Source organism: Gadus macrocephalus, chromosome 8 (assembly GCF_031168955.1).
Source record: "Gadus macrocephalus chromosome 8, ASM3116895v1".
Taxonomy (NCBI): Eukaryota; Metazoa; Chordata; class Actinopteri; order Gadiformes; family Gadidae; genus Gadus; species Gadus macrocephalus.
The window spans coordinates 3,353,465-3,368,872 of NC_082389.1; the positions used below are offsets into that span (position 1 = coordinate 3,353,465).

The following is a 15,408-nucleotide window of genomic DNA, read 5'->3' on the forward strand; positions in this document are numbered from 1 at the left end:
ATGACCAACTACAAGGCGTTCCACTCGCAGCTGTCGTCCATCATGGAGTCGCTGACCCGAGCGGCGGTGACGGAGATCTGCGAGCTGGTGGACGACAGCTACACCGTGCTGCAGCTGGAGATCTCCCGCAGCCACAAGGAGAACGAGGCGCTGCGGCGGAAGCTGGAGCTCATTGAGAGCATCATCGCCCGTGGGCACCGGGGCAGCTTCGCCATGTTGGGGTACGACGCGCCTCCGGAGGCCGTCGCACCGGTGAATTACCCCGGCGGTGAGTTATAGACAGAGATAGAGAGAGTGACGAGACAGAGAGAGAGAGAGAGAGAGAGAGAGAGAGAAAGAGAGAGAGTGAGAGAGAGAGGTGTGTGTTTGCGTGTGTGTGTGTGACTCAACACATCGCACATCGACAGTTGTGAATCAGCGGCTTGACCTGTAGGTGAACTGATTCCTGTCCATCAATTGTTGTCCCCTCACTGACTGTGCTTTTGTGTGTCGCCGACACAGAAAGAAGCTCTTTGGCTCAGCTGCCCACGGCCGGGAGGACAAAAGGCAGTAGACAGGCGGCCATCGAGGCGGCCGAGAGGAGTTTGGCCGTTAAAGAGGTACGAGGGATTCAAGCTCGAGAGCAAGCCTCAGATGTTTACGAATTCAGCCTTTTTCTGTGTTTCTTGTACTTCTGTGAAGTTGACCCCACTCTGTGTTTGTGTGCGTGTGTGTGTGTGTGTGTGTGTCAGGTGAGCGCGTTACTCCTGGAGGAGGAGGGCGGAGGGGAGGCAGACGTGGTGCTGATCAAGGAGGAGACGCCGGGGGAGGAGCAAAGCAGGAGCGAGGAGCAGGAGGACCTCCTCATCAGCGAGGACGGTGAGCAGAGCACCTCTGTCCCCCAGTACCCACTTCTACGACCGCCAAACCTAAACCAGTACCAGGACCCAGAAGAACCAGTGTTGGTCGTGGTGGTCCTCGCTAAGGCTAAATAACTGATAATGTTTGCCCACAAAACACTTCACCACTTGTTGTTCTCCGTTCTACGATGTAACTCACTGATACAAGTGAACTCCTGTTAGCTGAGCTAACTCTGCGCTTTAGTGTTATCGTCGTGCGCTTGTTGGCGAGAAAATCCCTCGATTATTACCAGAGGTCTCCAAACACCCAATCAGACGCGGCGCAGCGAGTGTGTTGACACGTCCTTGTCTGTCTTCCAGGTACGGAGGCCCCGCCTCTGGAGTCAAGTGACGGCGAGGAGGGCCCCTCCTCGGGCCCCGCCAGCCTGCGACCGTGGGAGCACGCCCTCAACGCCGACCCCCACGCCGACCCCGCCCACCTCCGCCCCCCTCTGGGCGACTCGCCGTCCCCCGGACGCGCCCCCGACGACGACGACGACGACAACGACGACGACTCCCGGGGTGCGGCCTTCGACCCGGCGTCTGACTCTTACCCCGAGGGCCCCGGCGACGCCCCCAAGCCCGGCCACCTCCTGGGGCCCCCGGGGGACAGCCCGCACTCCCTGCCCGGGACCTTCGACCTGAAGCGGGGCCTGTCCCTGATGAGCTCGCTGCCGTACGACATGGAGCTGGAGATGTGCTCATCGTGGAACAACCCGGGCCTGCTGTCGGGGCCGGGGCCCCGGCCCTACCTCAAGCCCGACCCGCGGGCCCCGCAGCACCAGGACAAGGCCCCGGAGCACGGCGGCACGCTGCTCCCCTTCCCCGCGTCCCTGGGGGGGCCGGGCGCGGCGGCGGCGGCGGCGGCGGCGTGCAAGATGGACGGCCTGGACCTCAACCGCTTCTGCCGGGACCGCCGCTTCACGTGCACGTACTGCGGCAAGTGCTTCACCTCGTCGCGCAGCCTGGAGACGCACGTGCGCGTGCACACGGGCGAGCGCCCCTACAGCTGCGCGCAGTGCGGCAAGCGCTTCACGCAGTCGGGCCACCTGAAGACGCACCAGAGCGTGCACACCGGCGAGCGGCCCTTCGCCTGCGAGCACTGCGGCAAGCGCTTCGCCGGGAAGCAGAACCTGAGAATCCACCAACAGAAGCACCACCCAGTGCCGTGAGGGCGGGGGGGGGGGGGCGGGGCCCGTGTTTAGGACATGCAGCTCTGAGAGCACCACCCCCCCCCCTCCCGGTGGCACCGGATCAGGTCCCGTGGGAGGAATGGGGCCCGAGTTGGGCCCCACCACGCAGGGACGTGTGGGCCCCACGTTCGTAACCGGACTCTTTGGAATGGAGGCCCCCCCCCTCGCGGACCTCAAACTCAATTTGTTACTTTCCTTTATTTAATTATTTTAAAATGTTTATGGCCTTTGGCAGATTTTTTTCAAAAACGAGTGACCTTAACTAGAAAAGATATTCTATGTACTTTAGGGTGCACTCACACTAGGCCATCTGGCCGTGGCCGTTTTCACACGTGAGTGCACCCTTAGTTGTTCCCAGTGTGTCGGCCAGTTTATGACGCAGCTGTCGGTTTCTCTGGGACATCGCATACTGACTCTGTGATCCGTGGAAGTCCTTACCTCACGGAGGAGCCGGAGTGATCCCGGCTCCTTCTGGATATTACCGGCTCTTGTAGCAAACAGCACACATCTGCCAAGCATGTCTGTGTTCAGCAGTTGGTTGGACGAACCAACGTATCACATTAAAAGTGTTCAATCTCACAAATGATCATGTTTTCATTTTACGTCTTTGCTTGTATCTTGACAAGCACCATGTACCTTGGCAAATCCCTGCAGGAGGTATGATAGTCTATGTTTTTGTTTGTTTAATAGACTAAGGTTTCAATGACTAACTTCTCCATACATGCCATGTTTTAATAACTATCTATGCTTGAAATGTTTTAGAAAATGCACCAGAATCTTGTAAAGCCCCCATGGACATTTGATGACAAACAGAATCCAGCTTTAGTTGATTGCCTTTTAAAGCAGCATATATTGATTTTTGAACACTAGGGGCAGAAAAGGGCAGTTTTAGTCATCAAATTAGAGCTCAGCCCAAGCATATTCCCTTATACTGTTTCTTGATGTTTAATCAAAGAAATCAAGAAATATGACAAAACAGAAAGCAAATGGTGGGCAGATAGCAGAAAGAAATCACAACATACTGTAGGGACAACATCAAATGTGACTGACATGAGTAAAAGGTTTGCGAGATGGTTGTAGTTGGCTTAGTTCAATGCGTACAACACCAGGACAGCACTCCTGTCCATTGTTCTGATTAGGCTGTGGTCTGGAAACTGATAAGCACCCCTACAGTGCTTACGCAAATGGTCTGTTCCAACGGATCAAAGGGTGACTGAATGCTGTATGAATGAGTAAAACAACGAAATGGCTAATAATGCAAACTCGCAAATGATCTTAGCAATTTTGAACTTGACATGCTGGTTAGGCATTACATCACAAAAGGTAGGTTAGCTAACCTATATTCCATTGTAATTATGTTCATTTAAAGTATGATAGATTAAACTTTACTTTTTCAATTAAAGTGTTCACTCTCTCTTTGTGATCTTGTTTATGGAATATCTCTTGTCCAGAAAACACAGAGCTCCCTCTCTATCATATGAGTAAGATACACTACCTAACAGTGCTTCAACAATATTGAATAAGAATCCCCAATCGTTTTGGGGATTTCGTCTGAAGTTCCTTACTGGTGTCACTGGACCCAAGTGGGAAAATGTTGATCAATTATAATTATATAAATAACAAAATAGCCAATTTACATTTCATACAAATATATTGTTACAAAAGATATTTATTTCATTAATTTAATTTCACTTGTTGAGGTTTTCTAACAATAATAAGTTCCCCAAACCTGCCTATGGTCCCCCCATAGCTAGAAATGGCATTACATGTTACCTTCTCTGCTGTGTGTGTGTGTAATCAAATCCTTGATTATGCAGCACGTTTTCTTAGAAAATGCGATCAAATATGAGGCATATTTATGCAATTTTATGCGATGAAATTGCGGGAACTTGCAAAAATTGCCGGAACTGGCGGAAAAATGCGGGAACTTGCGAAAAATTCTGCTTTTCGATGACGTTCACGACGCGTAATTACGTTACTTCATAAAGTTCCCATGGCAACAGGGGGAATGGCTGCTCTTGTGTAAAGTAAACGCAACCTTTTTCAACTTTTTAGATATATGTGACTTTTTTGCAACGAAAATTAGGGATTATGAAATCATCCAAGCCCCGCATATTTTGCGTGGAAATCTGCAATTTATGCGGTGAAAGTGCGGCAAACTTGAAAAAATGCGGCCCCCGCATGATTATGCAGACTTTGGCTGATTATGCATTGAATTATGCGATCGCATAATTGCGTTTTTCTGGAGGGACTGCCTAGTGCAGACCTGGGTATTGTACGGCCCCCGGGACACATCCGGCCCTTTGGCCATTCCTAACCGGCCCGTGTGAGGTCTCTGGGGAGTTCACAATCAAACATAAATCATTGTATAAAAAAAATAAAAATTAGAATAGAACTGCACTGCTTTTATTATGAAGGCGACTTTTGTTGTCTCTTTTTTTGTGCGCGCATGCAGCTTCCTCTTCTCTGGTTGTAAGTCGCAACTAAAAATAAGTAGAAGAACCCCGTCCACGAGCCACGAACTGACCACGAACTGAGCTCACAGGAGACTTTAGCGCCTAGGTGAATACAGAGTACACATACAGAGTGCTGAGTTTTTAACCAAACATGGACTTCTAAGTATTTTTTCACTGAAGTCAATGGTAAAGCCGTGCGCTTAGTGTGTGGAGAACAGGTCACTGTGTTAAAGGATTATAATTTGAATCGCCACTACAATACTAAACACGCAGAGAAATACGACAACTTGACTGATGCAGATCGGGCACGGACATCTGAAGCTTTCCTAGCAAAACTGCGAAAGCAAACAAGGCTGTTTTACCAAGCGTTGCACATCCAGGGATGCAGCAGCCAAGACCAGCTTTGTGATATCCCACAAAATCGCCCAAAAAATCGCCATTTTCTGAAGGGGAAAGAGTGTTTAGAGGACTCCACTGCGCTAATATGCCCAGAGAAAGGTAGGTCGATCCAAAAAGGATCGACCTACCTTTCTCTGGGCATATTAGCCTTTCTTCTTCTAAGTATTGACTTCTAAGTCAATACTTAGATCCAAAAGTATTGACTTAGAATACTTTTTTTTTTTGTATACTTTTAAAGTTAGGTCGATCCAAAAAGGATCGACCTACCTTTCTCTCACATTTTCAGTGATGAAGTATAACAAATCAGGATGCAGATATTCTCTCACTGATGATCACCTGTCAGCTGTCCTGCGCATATCCACCTCAAACATTTAACCTGACTTCAGTGCACTTGTTCAAGCCAAGCACAGACTAGATTTTTATAAAGAGATCAAATTAATATTGAGCTGAATTCAATTCAGCCTATTGGTCCGGCCCTCCACAACAGTCCCTGTTTTTCATGGGAAAATTAATTGCCCACCCCTGGCCTAGTGGGTGACAATGGCTATGCATGTCGCCCCTACCTGACGACTCCTCTTTTGAACCCTCAGAACCAGGCAGAGAAAAATTACATCTACTCCAACATTCAAACTAGAGGAATAATAGAGAGAGTATTTGGTGTGTGGAAGCGGAGAATTCCATGTATACAAGAGAGACTCTGCACAAAAGTGGGCACTACCCTGACAGTCATCGTTGCAGTAGCTGTGCTGCATAACTTTGGGAAGAGAGTGGAGACGAGCTACCAGAGGTGGACGAGGACCCACTTCAGAAAGACCTGGAAGAAGCTCGAGTGCAGAATGCTGCAAACCCAAATGGCAATGCTGTCAGGAGAACACTGATTGGAAATCCCAGTGCAGCATAATTACGGTCAGTATTGACATAATTGTATATGTTGATGCCGGATACTTAGGGCACTTCTACATTAGATTACCTTAACCCGTGCTTACTCAATTATATGCTTCTTATTTTCTCCTTCAGGAAGAACTCACCAGAAAATCCAGACAAGGAGACTGGCAATTGAATTGAAAGAAACATTTTACTTATCCAACAAATACAATACAATACAGGGGGAAGGCAATTGCTTATTTGAAAATAAATCTGGTAATGATAACATAGTTTCAGAATTAATTCACTACTTTATTGCTTCTTCATTAATTACAAATTATAGTACTGGCTTATGTCCAGTAGCTTTTGCTTCTGAAGGGTTAGGACCTCTTTCTGTAGCAAAAAGGACTTTTTAAATGAGCATTTTCAATGTCAAGCATGCATCTTTCTGTCTCCAATCTAAGAAGCTCCTGTGACAAGCCTAGAGAGCTTTCCAGCAGGGGGCATTCCCTGGTGATGCTGCTTCTGCTTTCAGGTTTTCAGCATCCGGCTCAAATGGCTCTAGCACAATGAAAGTCTCAGCTAAACAAACAAAAACACAGAAGACATGAAACAAATTAGCAGGATACCCACAGCTGTATATGCCAGACAAAGACAAACGTTACTATTTTAACGTCATAGACTATTTCATTGCTGCGATTAATGGCGTTGGACAGAGGGGGGTGACACATTATTGTAGCCTGCTAACGTTATTCATGATATTATAAAACGGTTTTAAAATGTAGGTAGGTATGGTTACAAGTTAACGTTACTTACTTTCAGTTTCTGTCGCTGTACTCCTCTCTACTGCCCCGTCATCGTGGTATGGGTAACGCCTCGTGCCCACTGCACCGTCAGTCAACGGACGTGGGATTGAAGGCGTGGCTGACGGATGGGGGAGTAGTCTTTGCAGAGGCATCCGTCAGCCAATCAAATCGCTTCGCCGGGTTCTTCCCGCTTCTTCCTGCTTGTTGCGAGGCAACTTTCCAGTATCGTCAGAGCCCGAGTCGCGTCACAGTGCTTAAATTTGCATACGCGATCTGATTGGATGACGGAACCGTCGCTGCCGAAAAAGTTGAACATTTTTCAACTTTCTGACGGTGGCGAACGCTCCAACTGAACGGACGGATCCACAATGCATTGCGCGTCCGTCCCCATTCAAAGTCAATGGGCAACGGACAACTGACGGAGGTAGTGGGCACGGGGCGTCAGAAAGTTGAAAAATGTACAACTTTTTCGGCAGCGACGGTTCCGTCATCCACATCATGAGCTGGCTGTTCTCAATTCAGAACACGCATTCCATCCAATTTAGCCTACATCAGTAATTCTGACAAAAACTCATGCACTCCCCCCCACAAATTATTCCAGAATTCAAGCAAAGCAAGAATGACCAAAGGTCACTTTGGGTCAACAAGAGACTGACTCCACCGACTCTCGATTGCAAGTTAAAACAGCCGACCACTTGAGTGCAAAAAACACAAAAGACCTCGCCACGGCACCAGCAAATCTTAAGCAATAAATATCGCGTCTTACCTTCATTTATGTGGCAGTGGTCTGCAGATGCATCCCATGGTGTATCCTACAACATCCATTTAGTTCAACAGGTTCTGATACTGTCCATGGTACTAGCAACCTACTCTGGTGCTTTTTACCTATGTATTCAGGCTAAAATGACTTGATTTTCTAATGCCTCATCCCAGCCAAAGAGTATATTGGTATTATTAGTAATGGCTACTTGCCAAAACGAAAAAATAACTTCACATGGTGTGTCCTTTTACAATTTATTTGTTACCAGCATTTGTAGTGTTGATCAGCAGAGGAATAATCCGCCAAAGAAGTTGATGTCGCTTAGCAACCGAAGACACTGGGGATGACAGGTTACCGGACTATGAGTAATACCAAAGACGTCATTAGATGCCAAAAGTCCTTTGTTTTCCTTGACAGCGGTCAATTATACTGAGCAATGGATTGAATTATCAAATATAATTGACCGAGGGAAGTTGTGAAGAGCCCATGCAAGTGAACGGAGCGTTCAACGACATTGAGAAGACCCGTGTAATAATCCATAATAATTCATCTTAAGTTTTCTTTTACTTTTACAAGTGGTGGGTACAAAATTAATCTTGTCGAAAACTGGTGGGGACGTGTCCCCAGCGGAATTGACACCTATGCCGCTGCCCGACAGCGGGCTCCGGCGGGACACAATCGCGGTCAACAATCCCTTTCTCCTCCATGTCGCGGTTCAGTCTCAGAGTGATGTGGATTTGGAAGAACCAGAAACGTCGGAAAATCTGACGCAGTCATTTGAGATTCATAATATCGTCTGGAGGCGCACATGTGCCTTCAGCCGTGATAATGTTTACATGATATAGGCGTATAGTATGATATTATTTAGATATAGAGCTCCAGGACTCCCGCCAGAGCACCCGGAGTGTTCTAGAATATTTACAGAACACGGCCAAAAGCTGTGTGCGCCTCCGGATGATAGTATGAATCCGAGCCATTACGATTACATCCACTGTGAACACTAGCTCATGGTACCGTGGTCGCAAGCTGCTATGGGCCACACCCCCACCCTCAACCTTGACCCGCCTCCAAAAACGGCAAGTTTGTGCAAAGCTCATTGTGGGACTGGCTCGTTGTGGCTGTAGTTCTGCACCAAGGCTGAATTTCTTGAACGTCTTCAAATAGGCTACTGTATTAAGGGACCAGTAACACCATAAGCATCCATAAACTAGCATGCCATGGGACCTTTAAATGTATCATGGAAATTCAGAAGCACAAAATACATATTTGTAGATGTGTTGTAAAGCTTGTATCCATTGATATTTTAGGATGAAATATTAATCCGTACGGCACTTCACTTACTACATACAATTATATGGAGGAAAAACTGACCTTGTTACCAGCAGCGCGTGCACGCCACGGCTGTATACAGCAGTTAACCCTAACCCTTAAACGGAAGGGACTTTTATTGTGAAAACCGTGCAAATGCGGAACCTGGAAATAGAAAAAAACAAGTATTTTCCTTTGTAGTCGAGAGATAGGCAGCTTTGATATCCAAAGAGAGTCGATCACCGGCAGCAGCCAGTGATAATAAGGTCAGCACGGTGCATTTCACGCGTATACCGTGTGAGTACCGTGTTCCGTTTTCCCGGTGTCATGCCCGCAAACGCCGCTATGAATTCCAAGATTTTGCACGAGCAATTGTCCATCATCATGGGGGCGTTGACCAAAGCCGCCGTGGTGGAGATCTGCGAGGTGGTGGACGAGGGCTACTGCGTCCTACAGCTGGAGATCACCAGGAGTCACAAGGAGAACGAGGACTTGAAGAAGAAGCTGCACCTCATCGAGTCAATCATCGTGCGGGGCAACGCGGCGGCGGCTGCCGCGGTCGCGGCGGCAGACGGCGCGGTGCAGGCGGCGTCGTGCGCGGAAGATGCGGCGCCGAAAGTAGACGCGGAGAAGACGGTACAACGCCACCCGCTTCTTATCATCTGTGCTTAACAACATGCAACACACGCATGCAATGCATGTTATTTTTTACTCGTTATCTGAACGATACTGGGGTTTTGATACTATATATATATGTGCGGTTAAACCACTCTGCATATAGATACCCTCAGCGCCTCTTGAGACATTAGATTATAATCTGGTATGTTGTCAATCTGGTGTGTTCCTAATAATCGAACATAAAAAATGACATAAATAATCATTAATAAACTTCCACCAGTTGTAATAGCCCACCTTTCAGTGGCATTGTGGAGTTAAAAAATATATACACTTTTGCAGCAGAAGTGTGCAACAGAATGTTGTTATTACATTGATTCTGTAGTTTGTCTTTTACCCCTCAAAAATGTAATTGGAAATTTTGCACTCTATTTGCGCTACTTTCTTTATCTTATGGTAGAATAATGTCGAAAACAGCTACAATAACCCATAATAGAGGTATTATACATTATGGGACGGGTGAATGTCTTTTGATAGCATGTCATCGATTATCAAACATTGCTTGGTGCACTATAAACCATTTAACTATAAAGCAGTTTCTTGCAATTTCAAATATATGGCAACTAATTCCGACAGGTGTTAGTTGCCATCAACCATCAACCATCAATCTCGCATATAGAGTTCTGTATTTACATGGGTCTTTTCGGTTATAGTGTGTTATTGTGTTCTAGTTAAGCTGTCTCCATGATGTTATATATTTGAGAATATGTGTCGTCTCTGGTTCAGCTGCCGGACGTGGTTTTGATCAAGGATGAAGACTCGGACGCCAACGACAGTTTAGAGGAAGGTGCGTTCACGATCGCCGCCTTGCATCTTAAAAACGGCTTCTTCTCAATAATGCAGATAGCTGCGCTGGATCTTTGAACCTATGTTTCTCTGTTCCTCTCTACGCCGGTCTCTCTCTCACCCCGTCCGTCTCTCTTATTCTACCCGTCTCCCCCTCTACCTGTCGCTCAGCCTCTGCCTCCCTCTATTCCTTCTTCTCTCCCTCTACCTGTTTCTCTGCCTATACTCCCTCTCTGCCTTTACCTCCCTTGCTTCCTCTGCCTCCATCTCTCCCCGTCTCTCTCCTTCTTCCTCCCCCATCTCCCTCTACCTGTCTCTCTACCTCCCTCTCTCCCGCTCCCTGTCTTTCTACCTCCCCCTCTCCCTGTCTCTCTGCCTCTACCTCCCTCTCTGCCCGTCTTCCACCCACTACCTCCCTCTCTCTCTCCCCGTCTACCCGTCTCTCTGCCTCTACCTCCCTCTCTGCCCGTCTTCCCCCCACTACCTCCCTCTCTCTCTCCCCCACCACCCGTCTTCCTCCCACTACCTCCCTCTCTCTCTCCCCCTCTCCCCGTCTCTCTGCCTCTACCTCCGTCTAACTCTCCATCTTCCTCCTCCCTCCCAGTCACCGAAACATCGGAGGACGGGCGAGCGACGAAGCACAGCCGGAAGAGGAAGCGACCCTGGCCGGCAGGAAGTGAGGTGGACGGTGATGACCGCAAGCCGTCTTCGGACCCCCAGCAGCAGCAGCAGGGAGGGGGCAGGAGCCCCGTCAGACCCAGGGCGGGCCCCCAGTACAGCCTGGCCTCCCCCGCCAGCGAGCCCGGCTGCTCCAGCCTTTCCGGGGTGGGGGACGAGACGGCCTGCTCCTACACCCAGCACGCCGACCACCTGGCCCACGCGGCCATGGGGGGGCACTACGGGGCCCACGGGGGCCTGGACGACGCCTCCCTCCTGGAGGGCCGGGGGGAGCTAGACCTCAGCCTCCTGTGGACCAACAAATCCAAGCAGCCGTACGGCGCGCCCTTCCAGCCCCACGAACACTACGACGCCGGCGGCGACGCCTTCGGGCTCAAGCTGATCGGCGTCACCGGCTCCATCACCAACGCCGCCGCCGACGGCGCCTCGGCCGACGGCGGCCATCTCTCGGAGGGCAGCAGCTCGGCGTTCGACTTCGAGGACTGCAACGGCGGCAGCTTCGTTGCGTACCGCGGGGGGGCGGGGTCTCAGCTGGCGGGCGGCGGCCCGCTGCCGGCGGGAGCGCGCGGGAAGCGCTACGTGTGCGCCATGTGCACCAAGACGTACGCCACGTCGCAGAACCTCGAGGTGCACATGCGCATCCACACCGGGGAGCGGCCCTTCAGCTGCCCCCAGTGCGGCAAGAAGTTCACGCAGTCGGCCCACCTCAAGTCCCACCTCAGCGTGCACTCGGGCGAGCGCCCCTTCACGTGCGCGCTCTGCTCCAAGAGCTTCATTGTCAAGTACAGCCTCAAGCTGCACATGAAGAAGTACCACGGCACGGGCTGAGCCGGCAACTGCGAACCACGTGCAGCCGCCCGGTGGGATTACGTTTGACATTCAGAGGACTGGCTGGCTCACAGACTGCTTGATAGCTGTGTTGGCTGGCAGGTTGGGGTTAATTTATTCTGTTGAAAGACTGATGTTGTTAGAGGTTTGAGACCACTTGGAGGAATGTCTCGTTGTGAAACGCTGGTCCGGTGGTCCGATCCAGACGGCGAGCTGTCGTGATTACTTTCTGTTAAAAGGCTAATGTTAGCCTTGGTTTATTAGCGGTTGGAAACATCACGGCAGCAGTTCCCTCCTAATAGACCTTTCCAGTAAGCTGAGTTCCAAAACATAGATGATGCGTTTCCATGCAAAGTTTCTATCTGTTTTTAAAAAAATGTAGCCTTTTACTTTTTTTTTTTACATAATGCATTTGTCATTTTTGGATTGAAAAACTTTTAATGTAGATTTTTATATATATTGACGCCCAAATCATCTCTATAGAGAACTTGTGTTGATCCAATTTTATTCTAGCAATACTGACGTTTCTTGTCAAGGGTTGATTTTTTAACCAACTGTTTTCCGAGAAAGTAAGTTAAACACCTGTGGGGCCTTGTTTAACTAGCATTCATCTTGGTTCTAAACGCCAGCTGGTTCGGCGACTGAATGCAGTTCAATTCCTCCACCAAGGGTGTGAATTCGTTGGAGGAAAACATTCGACGCCACCCGGAAAGCTGTTGTCGCGGTGGCATTGGCAGAGGACCAAGCGCTCCAAAATAAGTACGCTATAGGCCATAGGGAAGATATACGGACGCAGTAAGGTATTGCAGTAATACGAGTGATTGAAATTGCCATTTAAACCACCAAAGCGGTCCAAGCACAATGAAAACAGTTCATACTTCAAGTCACACCGGGCGCAGCCATCTGGAATTCTGTCTCGGAATTTTGCTCGGCCACCACTGATGTCAACCGAGATTGCGAGTTCGCTGTCCGAGGGAAAGGGGCGTGTTTGTGCGTGTCGGACCTCCGAGACGGATGGATAATGAAACGCAGCATGAGTGTTTGGAGCCAAGATGGCTGCCAATTGAACAAGGCCTGATGCTGATTGGAAGAAGCAGTTGGTTGCGTTTTAGTGTTCAGAGGTCATATTGGAATCTATACGTGATGTTCAGGGACGTTGTCCCTGCCACTAGAAGGACCGTGTATTGTTTTGTCCTTTTTATCCGTCCCGGTTAATAAAGTATAATCAAAAAGTTGTATTTAATATGCCAAATACTTCATTTTTTCACCTCCTCTTACCGTCTGACACACTCACACTCCATTAAATTTGAATTTTAGTACAATTTTCATGAAGTAGAACCAAAGTGGGGCGGTTTCAGAGATAGGCCTACCTTACTATATCATTACTTCACCGCACACAAGAGTAATAGAGATCACAACTATAGCTGCTCAATGGATTTTCATGTTTATAATATAATACATTTTTAGGGAGAGAGATTCAACATTTTGGCTCTGAGGGTTTTCACACACACACACACACGCTGCTTGTTGGCCCACTTATTATATTTAGAGGTTTATTTACATGTTAACTATGATGTACAACTATGATGCAATTGTTTATTTAGCTCATGGGTGCGGGGGTCATGAGCACCATGAGTACTGAACATCAAGTATTTGTAAAAAGCTACATGGCTGTTTGACAGCTTTACCATTCCGCCACTTTCTAGTATATTTTATATAGGGGCATAAATTGTCAACATCTATGTTTTCACATTTTATTTAATTGTTTATATCTTATGTACTGCACATGTTTCTATATTTGTAATGCCTTACAACTCCGTTTACAATTTTACATATTTTATTAAATTCAATCGATGTTGCATTTTATTTCATTGAATAATTTCCCCCTGGGCCAATAAAGTAATCTTCAGGAATATTAAATCATCCACGTAGTAAAGTAAAACGCACCGCAGTATCGTCGCGCATGCGTACACTGGGCCGGAATCCTTCCGTTCCTTCACTTCCTGGTTAGACTAGGGGGGGCATTGTTTACTTCCGCTGGGGGACACATCATTAAACTGTCCATACCGTCGTGGACCAAACACGGACACCCCTTAGTCAAGATAAGTGTAAGACAACCACGGCCATGAACAAGACGGCCACCCCGGTCGAGCTGCACGCCCAGCTGGCCTCCATCATGGAGGTGCTGGCCAACGCGGCCGTGGCGGAGATCTGCGAGCTGGTGGACAATGGCTACGCCGTCCTGCACCTGGAGATCTCCCGCGGCCACAAGGAGAACGAGTCGCTGCGAAGGAAGCTGCGGCTCATGGAGCTCAAGGTGGCCCGCGTGTCCGCCCTGCGCTCCGCCGGGGTCGGCAGCTCCGTCTTCGCCAGCAGCCGCGCGCGGGCGTCCCATCTCGGCCACGAGCTGAGGCGGCACCACGGGGGTGAGTGTTTGGACCGGGGAAGCTGTGATGGTCGCAGTGGCTAGACCACAACCATTCTGTGGAGACATGGTGTGGGTAGGTTCCCCTGCGACTGTGGTGGGTTCACTTCGCTTCTCTGCTTCTGTTGGCCACCTCACCCTGGCTGTCGCCTTGCGTGGCTGACACCGCCGTCAGTGAGTGAATGGGTTGAATGTTGGGCGATGTTGTAAACCGCTTTTGAGGGGCCGCTGGTTAGAAAAGCGCTGTCAAAATGCAGTCTGTTCACCATCTACCTGTGGTTCTAGGTGAGCTGCCGCGCGTCACCGCCCAGGTGCCTCTCCTGTGCGGAGACCCCGAGGAGGCGTCCGGGGACACGGGGCAGGAGAGCGTGCACAGAAAGGTACACGGGGTCACCTTCTGCTGCCTTCACCATGCGTAGGGTGTTAATGTACTACACGCGACACACCCACCATCATGTGACCTGCGTCGACGCCTTTCCCCACAGGATGAGAGCGATGACGCACGTTACCCGAGTCACCTCGAACTGTTCACATGTCTGGGATTGGTGTAGTCTGCTTGTGACAGCCGCTGAAAGCGTGGTCATTATAACCTGTACGACCTGCAGGGTTCAGAGGCTTAATCTCACAGTGGCGACAGTAGCTCGGGAGGTAGAGCAGGTGGACGGTAGCCGGAAGGCTGTCGTTTCGAGTGTGAAGGTGTCCCCGAGCGAGACGCCTCACCCCGACTGCTCCCGACGAGCTGGCTGTCGCCTTCGTTTGGCTGTCGCCTTAGTTTGGCCGACGCCGCCGCCGTCGGTGTGAATGAACGGTTGCATGTCGCTTTGGATAAAAGCATCGCCTGATTGTAAACGCCTCGGTCGTTCTCCCCCAGGCGTCGCCGGAGAACCCCGTCAAACTGCAGACGCCCGTCATCAAGGTGGAGAAGGAGGATGAGCCCTGGCAGCAAGACAGTGAGTCGAAGCACGGCGCTCTTCACCCGCTAGCACCCACAGCACCCTAGTCTACATCACTATATTAAGAGGATGAGGGGGGGGGGGGGGGGGTCCCCATAAATATAAAGTCACACGAACAATTCTGTCACACGAAACAGTGCACCCTCACACTACATCCATAATGGAGCTAAGAACCGTTTATTTGGTATACAAGTATCATATATAGTATATTAGTATGACCTTTGAGGGTCCTTCTTAGCCGAAGTCTTCACGTCTCCACATTTAGCACTGCTATTATAACATCCACGGTAGGGCTTTGACTCCGAACATAATTATTCGAATATAATTCGAGTCTCAAAAAATAAAACAAAATTCGAATGAATATTAGGCAGCCCTTAATATTTGAACCTGTTATGGGCA

The 15,408-nt window shown here is 49.2% G+C and overlaps 1 protein-coding gene across 1 annotated transcript in view; it reads left to right on the forward strand.

The window, feature by feature from the left end:
* Nucleotides 1-15,408, forward strand: part of LOC132462656 (uncharacterized) — an 18,655-nt gene continuing 3,247 nt past the window's right edge. Inside the window, exons 1-11 of the mRNA XM_060058308.1 lie at nucleotides 1-268; nucleotides 502-599; nucleotides 732-858; nucleotides 1,200-2,048; nucleotides 2,137-2,201; nucleotides 8,887-9,300; nucleotides 10,066-10,126; nucleotides 10,730-11,629; nucleotides 13,689-14,057; nucleotides 14,342-14,436; nucleotides 14,928-15,006. Of these exons, the coding sequence (XP_059914291.1) occupies nucleotides 1-268; nucleotides 502-599; nucleotides 732-858; nucleotides 1,200-2,048; nucleotides 2,137-2,201; nucleotides 8,887-9,300; nucleotides 10,066-10,126; nucleotides 10,730-11,629; nucleotides 13,689-14,057; nucleotides 14,342-14,436; nucleotides 14,928-15,006 (3,325 nt within the window). The remainder of the gene's footprint in view (nucleotides 269-501; nucleotides 600-731; nucleotides 859-1,199; nucleotides 2,049-2,136; nucleotides 2,202-8,886; nucleotides 9,301-10,065; nucleotides 10,127-10,729; nucleotides 11,630-13,688; nucleotides 14,058-14,341; nucleotides 14,437-14,927; nucleotides 15,007-15,408) is intronic.